The 21,716-nt window shown below is 54.3% G+C and overlaps 1 protein-coding gene across 1 annotated transcript in view; it reads left to right on the forward strand.

The window, feature by feature from the left end:
- The first annotated feature begins 61 nt into the window (after positions 1 to 61).
- LMX1A (LIM homeobox transcription factor 1, alpha) overlaps positions 62 to 21,716 on the forward strand; it is a 43,678-nt gene continuing 22,023 nt past the window's right edge. The window contains exons 1-2 of the mRNA XM_010581640.1: positions 62 to 137; positions 735 to 921. Coding sequence (XP_010579942.1) covers positions 62 to 137; positions 735 to 921 — 263 coding nt within the window. The remainder of the gene's footprint in view (positions 138 to 734; positions 922 to 21,716) is intronic.

A 21,716-nucleotide genomic window follows, 5' to 3' on the forward strand; every position in this document is an offset into this window, starting at 1 on the left:
TGTCCGGGCTGTCTTTGGCAGGCGGGCGGCGCGGCCCCCTCGCCCGGTCCGGCTCCCCACCATGCTGGACGGGCTGAAGATGGAGGAGAGTTTGCAGAGCGCCCTGGACCCCGCGGCCCCCTTCTCCTCCCTGCTGGGTAAGTCGGGGCACCCCGCTTGCCCTCCCGGGGACACCCACCACCCCTCAGGGTGGGGCACGGCCGGGCTGGCCCCCAGCGATGGGCACAGGGGGTTTGGGGGGGCCCGGGGGCAGCTTTTCTCCCGGCTCGTTCCTGCCCGGCGCCGCGCCGCTCCCTTCGGCCGGGGGGCGCCCCCGGCGCCCGCCTTCCCCGCTCCCGTTTCGTTCCGCGATCGCATTCACTTGTGCGTGCCCCCCCCCACCCGCCCCGAGCGCAACGAAGGCCTTTCCTTCGTTATCGAACGGTAAAAAATTTATTTTAATTTTTTTTCCTTCGTTTTAATACCGGTTGCGAACAATCGCCCTCTTTCCGACCCGCGGCTCTGCCGCCGCCTTTCCAAGAGGAACGAAATTGGGGGCGATGTCCTGCCCCCGGAGCTCCCCTATGGCACAGGTGCCCCCCGAATCCCGGCGCAGCGCCCCGCACACCCCCGGCCCCTCCAACCTACATGGGGAAAGCGAGAGCAGTGGGATCCTCTGTCCATCCCTTGGCCGGTCCCGTCTCCCCATCCACGTCTCCCTCCACCCACCCCTGCCCCCGGGTCCTTTCCCGCAGGCAGAGCCGCGACCCCCAAGTCGGTGTGCGAAGGGTGCCAGCGAGTTATTTCGGACCGGTTCCTGCTGCGCTTGAACGACAGCCTGTGGCATGAGCAGTGCGTCCAGTGCGCGTCCTGCAAGGAGCCCCTGCAGACCACCTGCTTCTACCGCGACAAGAAGCTCTACTGCAAGCTGGACTACGAGAAGTAAGTGTCCTCCTGACCCTGCGGTGAGCCCCCCCCTCACTCCACTCCCACCTCCCGCAAAGCCCCGGTACCCTGCCAAAAACACGGAGGGTCGGGGGGCTTGGCGTCCCCCCGCAGCTCCCTGCTTCCCTTGCCCCGTGTGTCCCAAAAGGCATCAGCCTTACGGTTGCTGCGTGGCGAGTTGCGCTTCTTCCCCGCAGCCTTGTCGCACCCCGGTTCTCCCCTTTGTAGAGGGGTTTTGTTGTGCTCGGCTTGCGCCTTGGGAATTTAGGAGCCTTTTGCTGGGAGCCTGCGAGACCCCTGGTAACCCCGGGGCCGTGGAGGGATGGGGCCAAGCGTTTTCCTGTCTCCTCTAGCTTTATTTTCCTACTGAGCGTCTGCAAGAGGAATGTTATATCCTCCCTGACCTGGTCCTCGATGGGGCTATTTTCCTAATGTTCCCACAGGCAGGGCAATGCTATTGCTCCCCCTGCTTGGACAGGGAAACTGAGGCACTCGGCAGGGACCAGGGAAGGCCCCGCTGAATTCGGAGCGTTTGCAATCGCACGCCGGAGGCTTTGCCTGTGCTTGGGGCTGTGACAGAGCAGGAAATCTGAACGTAGGTGGTTAAAGCTTCCAGCCCTGATGCTTCCCCTTTGGCAAGTGTGGGGCTTGGGGGGGAAAGACAATGAGAAAATTGTTTTTCTTTTTTTAAAGAAAAACCTTTCCAGTGGGAATGGGGAGAAGGCTGTTGAGTCTTTCCTCTCCTGCAGCTGCTTTCGTTTTTTCCTGCTCATCCCACTCTTGCCGTCCCTGCCGGACTCTACTCCCTGGCTGGCTTTTGGAGCCGTTAAATTTGTGTTGCCTCCGGGCTGGTTGTTTCTTGAGGACGGTGTAGATGGGGGGGAACGGATCCCTCGCTATGGCGATAGCATGGCTGCTGGAGCCCCGCGATTTAATTCCCAGGTCGCCGTTATATGAAAAAAACGGCCGTCGGCGATGCTCTTGTCCCGGCCTTCGGTGGGTTGGCAAGCATGCCGGGGGCTAGCCCTGCTCCGGGCCTTTTTAAAGTTTTTTTTTCTTTATGTCCCGTATTGTGGGTCTGAGTTTAATCACTATGGATACAAGGCAAATTGAAAGCAGAATTTGTGCGCGTGACCTTGTTTTCAAATGTTTACGAAAGAGCGGAAGAATTAGCTGCCGCGAGAGTGGAAAGGAGAGAGCTGCCTTATGGGCTTTTTATTTTTTAGGCAAAAATTTGTTGAGATTGGGTGCACTGCTTGTTTGTCCATAAAAATTTGGCTACTGATTACCATATGTTTCCAACGCATTTTAATTCGCATTTTCTGCTTTATCAGTGCCTCCGTTCGGAGCGTTAAGGGGAAATTGGGGTGAATATTACCGCAGAAATGCCTTTCCAGCTTGCAGCACATGTGGGTTTTACTCTCTGAGCATTTAACTGCAGCTTCTGAGCTCTGGAAGCTGCCTCCAACCTGAAACCCTCCTCCTATGCCTCTTGGCCGTGAAAGAAATTGGTGCCGCCGTTGGCTTCTTGCTGTGCCCATCTCGCTGTCGGGATGGACAAGGATGATGGCAGAGAAAAAAAAAACCAAAAAACAAACAAAAAGTCACAAATATTTCCTAGGCTCCGGCAGTGGCACTATTTATCCTGGTTATTTCCCAGCTGCGTTTGCGTTGGTGACTTTTGCCTGAGCTGGGGAGCGGGCTCTGCGGCAGACGCTTTCCCCGAGGTGTGATGGTTTTAGCCCTGAACCGCTACCGCCTCTTCCCCTCCTGCACCCACCTGCCCCTTGCTATCACATTGTTGTCCCCTTGAATTTTATTTTTTTTTTTTTTGGCATGGGGCTGCAGGCCTATGTCCCTGCTCCTCCATCACCCTGGCAGGGCTCTCTGCCATGCCGCTGCTGTGACCCCTTACCTGGGCACAGCGAGGATGCAGAGCAGAGCCCCAAGAGCTGTTCCCTTTGGGCTCTGCTGAGCTTTACACATGGCTCTGTATTTAACAAAAACCCCTCTTTCTTTGCCCAAACTGCCTGTCCTGTCTCCAGGCTGAGCGTTTTCCCCGGGTGCAGGAACACTGTGCTTGCCTCCGCTGCCGTGCCGATGCTGATATCGGGGCTTTCAGTGTGAAACACACAGGGGAAGAGCTGCTGCTCTTGGACTGAGCTAATTATCTCGAGCCGATAGCTGGTTAATTATCGCGGGTGACTGACACTCCTTGCGCAGCGTGATGGTGTAAAGCGGCTGATCCTCCCTGCGGCATCGGTGGTCGCGCCAGCAGAGCTGGGCTCCGTCGGCCTCTCTGTCGGCACGGAGGACTGGGCTGTCGACGTGTGAAACATCAGTGCTGCGGGTGTCGGGGAAGAGGCTGGGATCCTACCTGCCAGTGTCGTGGTGTTGGTGTTTTTGTGTTGTGTGTGGGTTTTTTTTGTTTTTTTTTTTTTTTTATTGGAAGAAGGGATTTCTTTTCCAGATGGTGACTGTTGGGATGTTTTACCAGAGATGAGCAGGTGCAATATTTTCTGACACGTATCTTTGCTCTCTGTTTGAGCTCCATTTATAACAAGGCTGCAGAGGGTTAATGATAGAGTGTGAGACGGCAGAGTTATGCCTTTAGTTATAAATACACCCATGGAAAGTGTTACGGACGGTTTTAAGCAAGCATCTGACTTGCCGGACTCTAGAAATTGAGGAATCATTTATTAAAACACATGTTTTGCATTTCTTTGTCTTTCATAAAGAGGAAGACCTTGGGAGAGGACCTGGAGAGCAACGGATTAAAGACCAGGGATGCTGGGCCAGGTCTTGGCATCAATTTGGGGTGCCCAGAGCTGCGGCTTGGGACCCATGGGCAGTTTGGACAGCGATGCTGGCCAGGCACTTGGGGGGCTGGGGGGTCACTCTTGGACCAGTTTCCCCAGCGCTGGCGGGGACAGCTTCTGGGGAGAGACCTCTCGAGCCCGTGCCCCTGGGACAGCATCTATTTGGGGCAGAGGACGTTCGTTACAGAACATCCCGAATCCCGCGGCAGCCCCCGGCGCTTGTCCAAACCTGATAAGTCTCAACTATGACAAGGTTCAGGCTTCGCCCTGGCCAGCTCCCCGACTGCAGAGCGGCCCTGGGAACGCACCCCGGCTGCGGGGCCCCCGTGTTGGTGACCAGGGGGATGAGCTTTTTGTGGTGGCAGATTTGAGGTGGGGGGGGAATGTCAAACCTGGCCGTAAGTGGGGAGGTGTGCTGGAAGTGATGGGCTGCTTTGGAGGCTTAAAATCCATGTGAGGATGGGAATGGCTGAGCCCCACTTGCCCAGGGGTGTTTCATGGTGGGTTTGCACAGGCCAAGGCAGAGCCAGAGCCGTAGGGAGGACCTGGAGCTGCGGGGATATCCCCATCCCCAAGCCCCACCGTGGGTAATGCCGGCGGCACGCAGAAACCCCTCCGGCCGGCTGTGGGGGCCGGGAGCCCTGACAGCGGTGCGGTCGTGACGGGGGGCGCAGCTGGGGAGCGTGGCGACGGCGGGACGGCTTGGCACGTCCCCAGCCGCGGCGCAGAGCCCCGGCCCCAGCCCCGGCTGGCAGGAGCAGATGGCCAGCACATCTCGGAGCAGGCCTGGCATGTGGGCGCCGGCAGCGGAGGGGCGGCCGCGGCCCCCGAGCCACCGCCGTCGTGCCGGGCTCCCCGGCCGAGGGAGGCAGTTGTGTGATGCTCGCCCTGTCTTCGCACGGCTTGACGGCTCTGTGCCGTTGCCAGCTTTTGCGCCGTTGCAAAGCTCCTCCAGCTTGGCTCTGAAATCCCCTGCTCCTGGAGTCGTGGGGTTGTGTGGGTGCCGTCTCCGTGAATTAAAACGAGGAGGCGCATCTGGCTGTGAAGGAAAAAAAATAAAATCCTTCTAAGCTCCGAACATGCACAAAAGAAAACACATGTGAAGAAACCTATTGGTGTTGGGTTTTAAAATCACACCCAGCATCTTCATATGGGGGATGAGCCTGAATCCCCAGCAGCGTGGTCCCAGCAGACTGCGGCTGGCTCTGCCCAGGGGGAAGGTGGGATCTGCCCGGCTCAGAGCAGCACGGCCTCCTCTCACCCGCTGGAGGCTCGTCTGGCAGCTGCCGCCGTGGAGGAGAGAGGGGGAAGAGGTTTGAAGCATGGTGGCTGTTTATCTTGCTTAACGTGGGTAATGAATGTAATTGCGCAATTAGCTGCAAACCCTGGCGCTGCTTCCCCAGCCCGGAAGGGTTGTGAGGGGGATAATCCCAAACGGATTGAATGAATAAGGTGATGCTGATGCTGAATGCTTTAAGGCAGCCCACTGGCCGGAGATTTCCTATGGTCTGGGGGGTTTGTGCTGGCAATTCAGAGTCCTTTGCCTTCTTTCGCCTGGAGAAATGGGACTTTTTGCTGCTCTTGTGGCTGATGGGAGAGAACGGTCCCTCCAGAGAGCCACAGGTCAGCCCAGCTACAGTGCAACATGCGCTCCGGAGGTCCTTTTCCCTTCTTGTAGGGCATCCTATGGAGAGGATGGTGCTAACTTGGGTTTCTCCAGCTGGCCAGGCACTGGAGACGGCCAGGCTGGCCTGGATGGCGTTGCAAAGCACATGGCAGCTCTTAGGCATGATGTCCCTCTCACCGGTCTCTCTTTTCCCATTCCTCAATCTTCTAGCACTTCCTATCCTTTTTGCCTGCTCTCCAACCCCACCCAGCACCTTGTCTCCCGTAGCAAACCCTTCTCTGTCCTCATCCCCTTTCCCACGGCTCCCGGAGGAAATGTGCCGACTCTTTGTGGGCTGGGATGAACGTGGCTCTGGAGCAGCTGAATTTGGCCTTATCCCCACCAGGGATGCCGTGGTGGGTATTGCCAGGCTGGGACCAGGCACCGGTCCTTTGTTTTTTGTTAGTAAGTTGCCTTGTTATGCCAGTAGTGGGGGGAAGCAGGGAAGCAGTAGGATGAGGTGATGAGAGAGGCGTTATGGAGGCTGCTGTGGGATCCAAGCTGGAAAAGCGAGGCAAGCAAAATATGCCTTGCCCCCATCTCTGCTGTCTCCCATCCTCCTGTGTGCTGCTTGTGGGGGTCTCTCTTTCCAAAGTGAGTGGAGAGGAGATTTGGCATCTTGCCCCTTCCCCCTGCCCTTAATTAAATTTGTGTCTTACAATTAATGTTTCATAGAAAGGCCAGGAAGGGACCGACGTTCGGCAGCTTGGGAGCGAGGCAGTCGAATATACTCATCATCTGTCCCTCCATGGTGGGGACAGGGGTGGCTGTGGGGTCACCCTTTCTCCTGCTCATTGGCAGTGGGACCCTAGAGGCTGCGGGTTGGTGCTGGCAGACCTGGGACCTGAGCATCCTTGGGATCCTCCGTGGTTTCTGCCATCTTATTTCAGACCTGCAATGATTTTAATTTTTTTTTTTTTTCTTTCTTTCTCCCCCTGTGGCACAGCGCTCCCTGATCAGCCCCTGACGGGGCGCTTGGAGCTGGGCAAACTGCTTCAGATCTTTGCAATCCTGATGAAGGCACCGAAAAGAAATCAGCTAGGGAAAGAAAGGGGGGTTTGTTTCAGTTTGATGAGAATTTTGTCTCTACCAGCTGGAGAGACAGCTGGGGTCCTCTCCTGCCCCGGCTCGCCAGCCCTCGCCTCGCCGGTTCTTCACCTGCTCGCAGCCGCCAGGCGCAGGGAGGGATTTTCCGAGCTGTGGATTTAAGAGAGCCCACAATTTGGTTTCTTGCTTGGTCCTTCCTCGGGGAGCTTTCCGGCAGGGTCTAAACCCCATGCTGCGGTCACCCCCAGCCGGTTTCGGAGAGGGTGGTGGTCTCAGATGTTAGCTGTGCCGACGGCTGGCCAGCGTGTGGGCATGATTTGCCTGTAGCCGGGGACGCTGAGCTCCGCTGGCTGCCCCCATCCCTGCTGGCAGCAGTGGGGTGGCCTCAATGTACCCAAACCTGCGGCAGTTTCTGACTCTGATCCTGCACGCTTGCCTCGGGGTGTTGGCGGGGGTCCCCGAAACACCCTCTGCCTTGGAGGGGGAGAAGGAGACTTTGGGGATGAGGCTTGGTCTCCTCTTCTACCCACAGGGGTGCAAGTCCTGCTTCTGGCTGTGTGGGGGGAAGAACCCGATGGTTTGAATGAGGTTTGGGTCTGGATTCATGGTTCCCCAATTCTGGTGAACCCCGTGGTGTGCAGCCAAGGAGGGGTACTCAATACATCCCATGTCCCAGCTATTTTTCTTCTCAAGATGCTCTTTGTCCCTTTGTGCTCCATTTTGTGTCTGGCTCCTGCTCTCTGCGGATGCAAACATGGGCTGGGGACGCTGGCACTGGCATGGGGATGGGGGGCCTGGGCTGGAGGACTGTGCCTCTGCCTGTGATTTAACAAAGCATCTTGTCTGTAATAGGAGTAAAGAATAGCTTAAGTAGGGAGAAAATATTTGGATTTTATTAGGGTGAAATACTGGGGTTGACCCAAAATAGTACTTTTTTTTTTCCATAGATGTGTTTTCATGACAAATTTGAATTTCTTGGTGTTTCTAAGAGATTTCAGAAGGGAGAGATGTGGCCAACACCACGCAGGTGTGTGTGTGAAAGCCTATAGCCACAGTTATGCTAGTCTCTAACTTCAGTTTTGTTCCTCAATTCTTTTAACCTGGAAGGAATCCTGCCTGGGCAGAAGGAAGCCGGCTGGTCCCCAGGTATCTTCTCCTGGGGCTGTGGGTCCTTGGGGGCAATGGATGCACCCGGGTTGTCTCGTGTGTCTCTGTGAAACCGGCAGGCATCTCATTGCAGCTCTGTTTGAGGTTTGGTTTTTTGTTGTGGTTTTTTGTTGGCCTTTTTTTGTTTGTTTTTTTTAAGATCATCAAACCTTGGTTGCCCAGGAGAGGGGTTCTGTAATCCCTGGCTTCCCACCCTAAATATTTACAAACAGCCAGATCCCGAAGCTTTTGCGGAAGGTGTGGGGCAGGCTGTGCTGTGCCAGGGCTGTGCTGGCAGCAGGGGCACAGCATTGGGCTGGTGGCACCGGTCTCTGTTTATTTGGGGGGTTTTCTATCAGATGGCTCTGTTTTCTAGTTTATCTGTTTTGCTGGGATCTTATTAACAAAAGACCAATTTCTTCAGCTTGTCAGGGAACCTTCAGGTGCTCCATGTTTTGTAGGCTGGCTATCTGAAAGTGGTGTTTTGTCCCACAAAGATTTGAGTTTTCAGGAAGGTGGTATGTGTGTTTCTCAATACAGAGGTGAAACCATGTTGTGTTCAATGCAAACAATTTATTTTCTCATATTGCACTGTGTGCTTGCATGCACCTACCTGTTTTCAGTAAGAGCGTTTCCCATGCCCATGAATAAGATCCTGTTTTGGGTTCAGGTCTCCTGCATTAGTGCCTCCTCCAGGTATGATGGGCCTTGGTTGTATGCAGGAGGAAGAGCTGAGACTTGGCTCCTTCACCTGTGAAATGGAGCTAGAAATATGAATCCAGCTAAAAAAGGCTTCAATCATCATCATAAGTGCTTTGAGCATCTTGCTAGGCGACTTTGAACACCAAGCATGAATTCTCAGTCTCTCTCCAGATTTGCCTAATTTTTACATCATGCCTCCTTTTGTGTTTTCCACCCCGGGCTACCTTTGACCAAAGGTGACCGAGAGCTTGTGTTGCAGAGATACCAGCTTCTCCCAGGCACGAATCAGTAGGATTAAGGCATGAATCGATAGGAGAAGGCACGAATCGGTAGGAGAACTGCTCTCCTCTGTATCCCAGCACATCCTGGCAAGCAGCGATGCTTCCCCTTGTCCGAGGGTCACTGGGGCTCCATGGCCGCAGATGAAAGGTTCGTCCTGCCCGGAGGCATCCTGCTCTTCCTCAGGGCAAATGCCTCGAAGGGCAGAGCACATTGGAGGAGGCTTCCTCGGCCGGTACTTGTGCTCTGCGAGCCCATCAGGGCTCAGCATTGATCCTTCCCAGCTGTCCCCCTGTCGCCGTCGTCCTCTGTACATTGTCTCTTGCCACTCCCTACCCCTCTCCTTCCCTTGTGGGCTTCATTTCCTAACGCTGCTCTTAGGGAGAGCTTTCTGTCCGTGACAGCGGAACAAATCCCTTTTCACGCGACCATTGCTCCTCAGCCCATTGTCCTCCGCCTCCACCGCCACCGTGCAAAATCTCCCTCCCCAGTACGTCTGTTCCTCTGGAATGATAACCACCATCGCGGTGGGACAGTGAGCCCCCGAAATCCCTCTAGGCAAGGTCCCCTGCCCTGCAAGGGAGCAAAGTGGGGTCTTAAAAGCACAAGAATAGGCAAGGGCGATTCCCGGAGAATCCACCATTTGGATGTGATTCATCTCTTTGGGACGTGTATCCTCTCCTCTGGTTTTGTGCTGCGGAGCTCCTTGGTTGAACCTGGAGCCTGTGTGTACTCAGGGGTCCTTCCCTGCCTGGGGCCAGCGGGGCCACATTATAAGTAGATTTTTCACTGTGTAGCATCGCCCAAGGTGACTAAGCAGGAAGAGGGAGGCAGGAATTTTCTCTTTGCTATTGAAAGCTTAGGTAAGCATTTGGCAGGAAAAATTGGGAAAGGGGAGAGAAATAGGTTAAGGGACCTGAAGGCAGTTCTCAGCTGCAGCATTTTTCTTATTTGAAAGAGTCAGTGTTGTCATTTCTTCCCCCCAACTCCCACTGTCGTAAAAACGTAGGGATGCTTTCATTGTCAGAATTTCTGCTCGGCATTTGCTGGCTCTGTTAAGTCTTTATTCCCGGAAAACAGTGTCTTAGCTAAAGAAAATGATCCTAACCTCTGCAGTAATGTATCTAAACAAGAGGAGGGGGAAATGGGCACATGTTCGTGATTGCCTCCACAGGGGTGATTTTGCTGCCATTGGATGAATAAATTCACGGGTGCTGGTAGTGGGGGTGGACATTTGTCAAGGCACAGCCCCAAAACTCTTGCCCAATGACTTCTGTGTTAAGCCCGGATTGGGACTGCCCTGCAACACACTTCTGGGTCATCTTTTACGTTTCTGGTCTTGGAGAGGACCGTCCAGGCAACAGGAGAGGAGGCAACCGCAGCTGTGCTGCCTGTGTGTTGGGTGTGCAGGACCCCAGCCCTGCGCTGGGTGTTGAGAATGGGGCGACAGTCTCGTCTCTGCTTGCAGACCACTTTCTGTAGGTCCTGCAAGGGTTAAAGGGGAAAAAGAGGCTCCTCTGGAGCACACGGTTCAGCCAAGCCAAGGTCTGAATTGCTCGATGGAGCTGCTGAACGCCAGATCTTGGCTGCAGGGAGAGCTGAGAGCACCTTGCTCACCTGAACTGTGTCCCCGAGCCTAACCATCCTCTTGGCTTGGGCACCTGCGGTCTCTGGTGCGGTGGGATGGCCCAGGTTCATGTGTCTTGAGTCTTGTTTGTGCCAAATGGGTGGCCAGCTGGGTTGGTGATGGGGACCTGAAATACTGAATTATGTATATCTCAGCATCTCCGCTGCTGGGCAGAGCGCTGGAGTGGTATTGAGCAGATCCTTTTAAACAGCTATGTGGACATGGGAGCTTGGTTAGGAAAGCCATTAAGTCTTTGAGTCTTCTTGATGCCTGCTCAGGTGAATGTTGCTCCTTCCTTCTGCATCTGTAATTATGAAAGGCTGAAAGAGCAACCTCAGCAGACTGGCTTAAAAGTTTAATGAAGCTTTAGTCTTGTAGGTTGGCTCTTGAGTCTGAGCTTGTTTCAACTCTGGCCCTAGGAAGGAGGGTTAACCAGAAAGGAGGAGAGGCTTCCTGCATGCATTACCTTGAGGACATTAAAACTCATGTTGATGGGAGGTGCTGTTAGGAAGATGGATTAGGAGAAAGTAATGGGAGAAGACATCAGAGATGGGTGAAGGGCCATGCACGGGGAAAGTAGGTCCAAGTGAGGCATTTACCCTTGGCAGGGGGAAAACCACCCATGGCAAGGATGAGATTTTCTGGCCCCAGCTGTGCAGGATGTGTGTGTGATGGATGCCCTCTGCTCTGCAGCTCCAAACCCGGGCAGCGCTGATGGATGGGTGCCAGGGTGCAGCAGGATCTGGGTGGCTCAGCCGCTCTGTCTGGTGTAACATGCTTCTCCCAGTGCCCACCAGAGATGCTCCAGGCTGGGGAGGGTTGCTGGCGTGCCCGCACCGGCAGTCTCCGACTGGGTTGTAGCAAGAGCCAAAGCGTCTGTGCCCTTGGCAGGGTCTTGATGGGAGTTTCCTCTGCAGCACCAAACTCACTTTTGCACCTTTTTTTGGCCGGCTGAGACATGGAGCTGAGACCCTGAGCAGTTGGCTGGTGCGGGGCTGTGAGAGAAGTGCTCTCTCCCCAGATGTGCTGCACTGTGAATCTCTGCTGGATCCCGTTTTTAGTTTCATGGTAAGGGTTTGCAGCAGGAATGACTTCTGGCTGAGCACGCTGGGCTCCTGCCCGCTCCCAGCGCTTCACCTTTCTCCTCCTCTCGCCTCGTGGTGAAACTGTAGCTCTTTATGGCTGGACTGAAGATGCAAGAAATGTGGTCAATGCTTTGATGCTGGGCTATGTCTAGGGACACAACTAGCTTCATGGGACTGTTTCTCCACGGCCATCCAAGTTCGGAAGCACTGATGCTACCCGTCCTTATCCAGGCAGGGTAACATGAAGTGATGAATCTGGCTGCTAAACCAGAGAGCGCAAATCCACCCTGCTTTGCTGGGAGGGCCCATCCCCATCTTCCAGAGAAACTGCAATTCCCCTGCCAATAATGTCTTTATGCTATTTCCAACCGCATAACAAAAATCCCAGGACCTCCCTGAATCCTTGGCTTTTGAAATAAATATACCCCCACCTCGAACCGATTTATTTTTGCCTGTTTTGGGCACTTCTGCCTCCAAACATCAACTTTGGTCCTTCCCTCCCTGGGCTGAGGCCTGCAGAGCAGCCACTGGCCTCGATGCTTTGCAGGTTTCCTTGGTTGGCTGGGGAAGTGCATTGGGCATATTGTGGGTGAAAGGTGCTAATGCAACGGAACCCAAACATCTTCTTCTTTAGTGCCTTCGTGCTGGAAAAGTGCAGCAAAAGTCAACCGACAATGCGTCTTGCCGAAGCTGCATTTTTTTTTCCATAAGGATTAGTGGTTCAAGAGCGGGGATTTTCAAACTGACAAGCCCTTGGCAGAGAAATAATTATAGGCTTTTTATGCTTTGTGTTTCCTAAGTAGTTCTAAATGACTTTTTCCCTTGGGGCATTTTTTTAAGTCCGCAAAAAGAGGGGAAAACTGTGTATTTCCTCAGCGTCCTTGAAAATATGCAAGATGTTTGTGGAGACCATTTAAGTTTCAGCTATAAGATTTTTTGTGTGTCTGTTTGCTTTAACCACATCCAATCAACTGAAGTTTCTTGGCTGATGATGCTTCAGAAATGGATCTTAGCAATGGGAGATGGAGGGAGATAGATGTGATCACTTCTCGGCCATCTCAGGAATGTGGGTTTTGCCTATGCAGTATATTCCCCAGGGTTTTTAGCCCACTCCTTGTTGTAAGAGAGGATTTCTGGGTCTAGTGGAGCTGGTTTTCCCCATCAACATCCATTATTTGCTTGCGCCAAGTTGCTGCACATCCTGCTGGGAAACCCTCACCCTGCCCCTTTCATGAGCTCCAAGGCACACGTGAGCTCATGCCTTCTCTCCCTAGCAAAATTCGCCTCCTATACGTTTCTATGCAAGCCCTTAAGCAGGTACCCGAATTTTCTGAGCTCACCGGACATCTCCACGTCACAACGTGTTTTACCATGGCTCAGTCCCAGCCTGGAGCTTTTTACTCCCTATTTTTTTGCCCCTCCCTGGGAAGAGCCTCTGGAGGATGCTGTCCTGAATCTGAGCTATCCTGCACCTGACCAGGGAGGGGGCTTCCATCCATCCATCCATCCCTGATAGTAAACACTGCTTGTGATGTAAGGGGGGACCTGGGAGAGGACCCCACTGGCATTTACACTCACCGCAATATAAAAGGGCAGCACCGGGGCCCGGAGGGGCTGCGTTATTGCATCCACTGTCAGGGCAGTGCTGGGGTATTCCCCTGGGATTACTGGTGCAATATTCCCACCATCAGCAAGGAGCGGGAGGGGGGGGTAGGCTGCTGTTAATAACAGCGTTGCTCTACCTTGGCTTTATTAAGTGAGGGAAGCCTCCGTTCCTCACGCCCCGGGCATGTCTGGGTCTGGGCTTCACGGTGAGAGGGAAGGGGTTGGGAGCAGAGAGGGGGGTGGGGTGGGGAGATGGTGTTTGAAGTAATTAGAGCTGCTCAATGGAGAGGGGAGAATTGCCAAGAGGGGTGGCAGTGATACCTCAGTGGGGTGTCCTGCCCCGACCTGCTGCAAAACCCTCCTGTGGGCTCTGTCCAACCTATGGCATTTGGTGAGTGGGGTGGTGAGCTCCTCTCTTTTCCCATTCGTCTCTCTTCTGAAGACCCTCTTAGGGTAGCTAAAGTCTGGTTGAGCTTGTGGGGAGGCCACGATGTAGCTCCACAGCTTACAAAGTCCCCTGTGCCCTGCAAGAGGGACATGGTGCCAGGAGGGGAACTGCCTGTCCTGTCTCTCCTCTGCCCCAGCCATCAATTCTCAGGGGAAAGGGTTTTTTTTTCTCATCTTCCCCTGTCCAGACGCTGCGAATCCCACTAAAACTTTTGACTGGAGCAGGGATTACGTGCTCAGGTTTCAGCCCTTGTCTGTGAGTGGTGTAAACTTTCTGCTGAAGCTCAAGTGACATTTTGTGGGAGATAGAAGAGTATTAAGTGTTGGTCCTTGCAGATAAAAATAGCTGCTGGCCCGACGACGTTTTTTGTCGTCTTGTCACTGGTCTGACCTGGCTCCATCACCTCCACGCTGGGGCTCCCAACCTGGTCCTGCGACTGCAGCCTGACCCAGTGCGGTCCCACCCTGAGCATCCCACCAGCCTGTCACAGCGATGCTCTCCTCCCGTAAGCACTGTGGCCGGGACGGTACCGGGTAGGCTGGAGGGCAAACTGGACCAGGAGCAGCAGGTCCTGCGTTTGTGTTCACAGGGACTGGGAGGAAACTCTGTCCATCCCGCTCACTGTGAGCCTACCCTAACCAAGCACAGCATCCCCCTTCCCTGAAATCAGAGCCTGTGGATCAAAGCAGGTGCCCCAAATTGCCCATTATGGCAAACGCCGCTGCTAACGTGGGAGCCCTCCTGATTACAGGAGTCCTCATGTGTGCACACGTGTCCATCTGTCTGTTTTTCCCGTTGCTGTGTTTCAGAGCTGATGTTTTCATCCTGAGGTTATAGCCAGAGCTGGCTCGGGGCCCCTCAGCAGCATCGGCAGAGCTGACTCTTGCTGCTCCAGAAATGCGGGGCTGGGGCCAGTCGAAAGGAAAGGGAAGGAGAGGAGGAGGAGGAGGGAGCGGCAGGGTCTGGCTCACTGCTGAGCTGGGACCAGATCTGCTGCTGGGAGAGGCTCTCCCACCCTGCCTGCCCTGTGCCTTTCCCGGGCTCCACTTCAGAGTAGCATCCACCCGTTCCACCTCTGAAAATAGCCAGCGTGGCTCTGGAAGAGCCTGTGTGCAGCCAGCAGGATGGCAGCAGGGACAATTTCTCCTGGTGTTGACCCTTTCTTTCTCATGGCTGGGCTGGGAAGTCCCCAGGCATTGGCCTCTGTGGACTGGGCATCCTTTGAGGATGCCTCCGTTCTATCTGCTTGTTCTTTTGATGTCCACCAGAACATCATTCTCCCTAAGGATCTCTTCATGGACCTCCTAGCTGCATAGCCAGGGTGTCTTCAGTGCAACTTTTCAATTACGGTCCTTAAATACCTTTCTCAAACAAGTGAAGGCTTTTGGGAACAGCAGCTTTTCCAGATTCCCTGTACTCTGCTTCAAGGCCCACCCGCCACTGGGGGATTCATCATCTTGCGTGGTGTCATCCATCAGCTGAAGCGTCTCTCTCGTCAGAAATAAGGAACGAGGTCCTCGTGTGTCTGGAGCCGAACCCATGCAATGGCACTTGGCCACTTACAGTAGTGGGCGATTACTGAGCCCCTGCCAGGAATTCTTCCAGTGGGATCGGGAACGCTCTCGGGTGTTAAATTTGTCCTGCGGCGTGTAACCTCTAAGTAGAGCCCATCGTGTTTTGTAACGGATCATATGATGCCGGCGATGGCAGCCGCCCGCCCTGCATTTCAAGGTCAGTGCTGAGCTCAGGGCTGGAGGGGCAGCTCCTGGCTGCAGCCTTGCTGGGCTACTGAGCCATCTCGCGGGGCTCTCTGCTCCCTCCTGGGGTAAAGCTTCGGGTGCCTCGGGAGCTCGGGCTTGGAGGTGGAGGCTGTTTTGCTCCCAGCCGGTGAGGCCGCAGCTCGCATCTCAGGATCTCCCTTTGCAGGGCATGCTCCTGGGATCAGTGTGGCTCTGGGATGCAAACCATGCCCGCGTCTGTCCTGCAGCCCCGTGAGGGTTTCTCGTGTGCCACCCACACGCTGTCTCCACATCTGGAAACCACTGTCCCTTAGCCAGAGCCTGTGCATCAGGTGCATCTCCATCCCCTGAGAGTTTTACAGAATCACGCTAAGGACAGGACCTTCCAGCAGACATATAGACAATATTCCCTCGCTCTCAGTGCCTTGAAATACCTCACAGTAAGGACTTCAACTTGTATCCCTGAAGCTGGGGGAACTGCTGTGCAGAGAAGGGTTTGCTGGCAAAGGTGAGGTGCGCAGGGTCTTTGTCTCGATGGACAACCAGCGCAGTGATGCTGCTGCCTGCTCTGTCCCTTGGCTTCCAGCCCCTCGTGGGAAAGCACGGCCATCCCCATGGGAAGAGTCTCCCAGGGTCTTTATCAATAAATAAATATTTTAGGCCCATCACTGTATCAAGCAATTAGAAGGGACTTTTTGGACAGGTCGTTAAATAAGAATTAGCGGGGGTTTAAAATATTAACGGGCAATTGGCCCTCGCCAGTTCTCTTGTTACACGAACGTTTCATTTATAAGTTGGACCCAAGTTGGGATGTGCTGAGAGATGCTCAGCCTGCAGCCTGCACACGGGGGTTAACGTGGTGCTCTCTCCTGCCAGAAAATAATAAAAGCCAGGGACTGTCTAGGGATCATGCGTGAAGGATTAGGAAGAGGATATGCACGGGCCTGTCTGCAGCTGGTTGAAGTCTAGCGCAGAGGGGTAAGCCTGGAAATCATTGCTTTCTGATGGCTTTGAGGGGGCCAGCATGGAAAGGGATCTTGTCTCCTAGAACCTGGGGAGCTCTGCAGCCGCCGATGTTTTTAGTGGGAGGCAGTGAGTAGATCCTCTCTCCCTGAGAGATGTTTGTCCTGGTTGGGAAGGAGGAAGCACCGTGGGGCAGATGCTTCTGCCTCTGCTTTCCGGGTGCTGCAGTTTTTCAGTGTGAGTGGAGGATGCTGGGCTCCGGGGACTGGGGTTTTCCACCTTTCTACAGGATGCCTCATCAGATCTACAGGTTCTGCTGGGAGCGTGGCTTCATCCACAGCATTATCTGTGGCTTTTTGTTTTTTAAACCTCCAGGTCCCGGAGTCAGGGGATTCAATGAAGTCTTCCCCTACCTTTCAGTAGGGAGCACTTCTAGCTCTCTGGCTCCAGGGAAAGCTGGAAGATGCAAAGGTCTCGCGTGCGTTTGACTTCTTGACATTGGCAGCGCTGTTCCCTGAAACAGTCACCTTGAGCTGGCTCGGGAAGCTGGAGTCACGTCTCTCTGGGTTAGCAAGTGCACAAAGGTTTCCTAGCATCAGTTATTCAGCATTAGGATTTACCTTGCAACCACCACACTCGTGGAAGGTGTCTGCTGAGATGGAGGCATCTGAATTCCCCAAGGCGAGTCAGGGCTTTATGGCCCTCAACCAAGAGAAGCACGTTGCATTTGTGGCAGCTATTAATTGCTTCCTGAATTTAAAAAGCATAAACAAACTCGCTTGCTGGGGAACGAGTTACCCAGCACATAAATGCTTTGCCATTAATGCATAGCTGACCCTGACGATGATGTGAGGACCAGAAGAGCTTTCAAAGAATTTACCAGAAACCATTTCAGGGGAGATTGTGTGTTGTAAATCCTTAAGTAATGGGATGGAGGGAATTAGACTAGATAATAGTTCGCAGAAGCCGGGCACGATTCCCCATTGAGGATCTTGAGATCATTAGAAACATAGCCTGGTGAGGCAAGGCCACCATGCGTCCTTATCCCAGTGACTGACGAGTGAGTTTACAACCTGGAAAATGAGATTATCAAAGGGTTTGTTTTACGCGCTGCAATAACGAGTGACGTTAGGGAGCAAAACAGGGTCCTGTTATGGTTCCTGGAGGAGCAGCCCAGGACGGGGCTGTTTGCGCTGGGTTGAGGATGCCCGTTGCATCCAGCACCCATCGCAGCAGCACCGGGGCACCTTGCAGCCTTTGGCGTGGGTGTCTTGTGTGGTCCTATGCCTCTGCTGAGCTCACCGCAGCTCAGGGAGCTGCTTCAGGAGGACTTTTAGCTGCTATAGCAAGGGAGGTGGTGTCCTATCTTGCTTTCATGATCTGCCCTGATGTATACATCCGTCTCTTCGCTCCTGCCATGAGCTGTCCTAAAGCTGTTTGCAGGTTTCTAGGGGGCCCCAGCCCCTCCTCACCAACTCCCCAGCCCATGCATGGGCCTGCTGAGCTATTTCACAGGTAGATGCTGGCGTGTGGGGCTGTTTGCTCCCTCCCCCTTCCATCAACACCTTTCATTTGCTTGCTACCTCCGCTGGTTTGCTCTTCCTCAGGCTCCCCCTGCACCGGAGGGATGGGGTTGGGTGAGCTTTAGGGATGCCGGTGGCTTTTAGTGACAGACCTGCTTTTACCATCTGGGGCACGTGTTGGGTTTTCCCCAGACTTTTGGAGATGGTGCGTGCCACAAATTGCTGGGGAGCTCAGCAAACAGTGTTAAACCACTCTCATTTGAAAGGGCAGGCATGGGGGAAAAAAAAAAAGTTTCGCCTGTGGCAAAAAAGTATTTCCCAAATCCAATATCTATGCAATGAGGTGTACCGCGGTGGGAGCTGCGCATCCTTTCATGGGGCAGTGCTTGCAGGGAAAGCAGTCAGTGGCCAGGCTGCCTCAAGCCCTAATAATAGTCTTGCTGGCTGCCTGGGGCAAGGTGCTGGTGCATAAAACATCAAATCTAGTGGCTGATATTCAGCTGCCCATTAATGTTGCTATAGCAGATTATATCCGGCTTGTGGGGCCGCCTGGCACATGCACGCGTCGGTGATGTTTTCAGGATGACAGTGCTTGATGCCAGAGAAGGGCTAAGCCTAGGTTAGCGTTGGGGTGTGTGTTTTTGTATCTCCAGATTTCACTCTCTCCAGCAGGACGGAGTTCAAAGGGCTCTGGCCTTCCTGGAATAGGAAATGGCAGGATCCACCCCAGAGCCTTTTCTCCTCTTGCCCAGAAGGGTCCCACCCCAGCCGAGAAGCCCTAAATCCAGCTGGGTGTGGAAATGGGGGTGGAAAGGTCCATGCAAGGACCATGCTTCGTTCCTACCACTCCAGTGCTGGTTGTTCCCCTTGAACACGTGTGAGGTTGTGTTTGATCTGGGTCTGAGCTTGGGGTTTGTCTTTATTCTCCTTTAGAAAGGGGAGAGAAGAAATTCAGGAGGCCCCAGCAGGATGGGCTTGGAGCAGGGCGGCTCTCACTCCACAGAGCAGGCGCTGGCGTCCAATTTTCTGTCTCACTTTGTTTAATGGACCTGCGAACCCATTGCAAAGCCAAGATTGCACAGGCGAACACCCCGCGGCCAGATTGCAGGGTCTTGCTTAACCCAGTGCTGCTGGGTTTCTCCCCACAGTTTTCATGTAAGGTCTCGGCTTCACCTTTTCACCAGTGAGAAACTCCCCAGAGCGGCACAGCTGACCCTGGGGGACAGGGTTTTTCTTCTGGAGGTGAGTTTTACTCAGCCTCATCTGGCGATACGTAGGTAGAGTTGGGAAGCACCTTGTGATGGCCACTAGGATGGAGAGGCTGTTTTGCACTGCAATGAAATGAGTCCCCTGCTTTCTCCGTCTCAGGAGGTGGCTTGGAGGCACCTTTCCATGCTGGTGACATGCAGGTCACTCTTTGCCTTAACCGCCCCGGGAGGCATCAGCTCAGAAGGTGTTCAGCAGGTTGGCAGGTGACGTCATTAGGCTTCAGTGGTAACATGCTGTGGAAGTAAGCAGGCAGAATCTCTCAGCAGTTGGTTCCCTAACCAGAGGCTCTGTATTGCTTTGACTGGGACTCTCTTTGTGCTCAGATGGTTTTCCTCCTCATGCATACCTTCCCCACAGGCTTTCATAGCGGACTAGAGCAGGCTGAGGCTCTCGGGCAGGCATTGGCTTTCTGCCTGCGAATACACGGCCTCGTGGCCTGAGGTGGCATTACTGCTGTGTTTCAGCTTTGTGCGAGTCCTTTCCCATCTCTGCATCCTGCAGAGGACTTCCAGGGACAGAGGAGGTACCTGAGGGAGGGGAGATACTGTAGAAATGAAGGCATGGTGGCCTGGCATGCCACATCCATTGCCGTGTCCACTACCCCTGCCTGGTGGGTCACATCCCTGTCTGGCTTTGGGGACCACTGGTCCCAGAGGCAGGGAGCACCCAGTATGGATTTTTTTCTGGGAAATAAGGGGCAGAGAAATACAACATCCACATTTGCAAGCCACCAGGGACATCTCTGCAAGAGGAGGTGTGGAGGTGCTTGGGATGCAGCTTGTGGAGGAGCTGGGGTGACTTTTGTAGGCTTGGGCTCCCCTTCGCACCGATGCTGCTGGGAGAGGCTGTTTTTATCTGATGTTTTCCACCTCTCTGCAGCAGAGGGTAAAGTGTCCCCCCGCCTGTCCTGGCTGTTGGCAGGGCTGTGCAGGCAGGACACGGGCAGGGAAGGAAAGGAGGAGAGGATAACGCCCCGGCTGTGGGCCCTGGCCATTTCTGGATGAGTAGGTCATCTGGGTGTGGGAGGGGAGCTGATGTCCAAGCCAGCCCGGAGAGGCTGAGGTTGGGTGTATGTGCGATTTGGGGGAAAGTGAGAAGGGATTTCTTAGGCGAGAGGAATGCAAATTTCCTCCTTCGCATATGTCTCCCGTTCTTCCAGTTTGCAACAAAAGTCATCAAATTGCCCAAGACCTGGCAGCAAGGACAGCCCGAGAACAGCCCACGAATCACAGGAAAGCCTCTCCCCTCCTCCCTGCCTGCCTCCAGATACTTGTGCATCAGGAACCGCTTTAATCTCCCTTTGGGCGATTTTGGGTTTCCCTTGAATTGGTTGCACTTTTAAACCCTCCAAATGGTCCAGGGAAGGGCTGGAGTGCTCAGACATCATGGTTGACAGCAGCCATTTGGAGGAGACATGGTGACGTGGCTGGCGTGACTTTCCTTTTTCCCCAGGTGGTGGGGACAAATGGCAGTGACTCAGGTCCTGCTTGGTCCGCCTGAATTATCAGGCACTGTGAGAGGAGACAGCGACTCCCAAGGATGCTAAGCTGGGTAACACCAGGGTTTGGGAGTGTAGGGCTCCAGCTGAGAGGCTAAGGAGCAGTTGTGTCTCAGGACGAAGGGTGCTTTTAACGAGCCCAACCCTTTCCTTGCGATCCTGCCGGCTGCTGTTTATTATTTGGCAGAAAGAGCCATTGGTGAAGCAGAGCTGCACAGATCAGGTGAGCCCTTCCGAGCTCTTCTGTTCACCCTGTACACCATGAGGATGGGCAAAGTCTCTCCTGCCCCTATAACTGCAAGGTTAGGATTCCTGCTGAAGGGGTGTTTCGTGGCATTTCATCTGTCTCACTTGGGGCTCCCAGAGCAGTATGAGAGCAGCTGCACCCCACCAGCCTCCCCCCATGAACGCTCGCATCCTGCCTGGTTTTGCAGCCACCTGGTTTGCACCAGGAGGTACAGGTCCTTTAGGATCCCCTTAAGAAAGGCACTCAGGTTACCCCATTTTGGTCATTTGAGTTATTATAGGATTTTCTTACAAGAAAACAATTCTATCCACCTTAATAATAAGTGTAGACTAGCAGTGACACCAGGGCTAGGACTGACAAGGTGTCCCACCCTCAGGGTCCCTGTGTCGTCCCGTGTGCCATAAGACAGTGACGGCGCAGCTTTCTCCAAGCGGTCCAGGGGCTCGTGTAATGGAGGAGACATGGGGGGACTTCGTGCTGGTGGATACACGGCGTGCCGTGAGCGAAGGCAGCAGCGTGAGGCTCTGCAGAGGAGGACAAATTACTTCTGTGTACAACCGGGGAGTGGGGGTCTCCTCTAGTAGCACGAACACAGCCGTTATCTCTGCGTACCAACTGCTGTCCCTCTGCCTTGCCCGTCCGGGGTGAAGGTGGCAGCCCTCTGCCACCTCTCCCCTTCCCATATGTGGCTGATCCACCCGGGAACCAGGGCCATAGCCGCTGCTCAGAGGGGAGATGTTCGTGTGATGGGGCTTCCCAAGCCCAGGCAGGGAGACATGGCTCCAGATGAAGTCCAGTTGCATTTAACAGTTCCACTTGAGCTATTATTTTTTCCTACCCCAGCCCAGCAGGATGCCCTGTGGATCGCCAGTGTGCGGTACCGGTCCTTCTTCAACTCTCCCGGTGAAACCTTGCGGACTGCCCCACTCGCTGAACTGCTCATGGGCAAGACCCATGACCTGGCTTGCAGGGGAGGCAGTGGGCTGGCTTCCTTCGCCTGCCCGACACGCTGCTCCCGCGCCGAGCCACTTTCCGCTTCCCTGCTCCTGCCTTCCTCCTCCTGCTGCAGCATCTGCTCCGGATGTTTTTCCCCTGGACTGCAGAAGCTGTGTTTTTCCATGCTGAATTT

This window comes from Haliaeetus leucocephalus, unplaced genomic scaffold, assembly GCF_000737465.1.
Source record: "Haliaeetus leucocephalus isolate CR32 unplaced genomic scaffold, Haliaeetus_leucocephalus-4.0 Scaffold76, whole genome shotgun sequence".
Classification (NCBI taxonomy): domain Eukaryota; kingdom Metazoa; phylum Chordata; class Aves; order Accipitriformes; family Accipitridae; genus Haliaeetus; species Haliaeetus leucocephalus.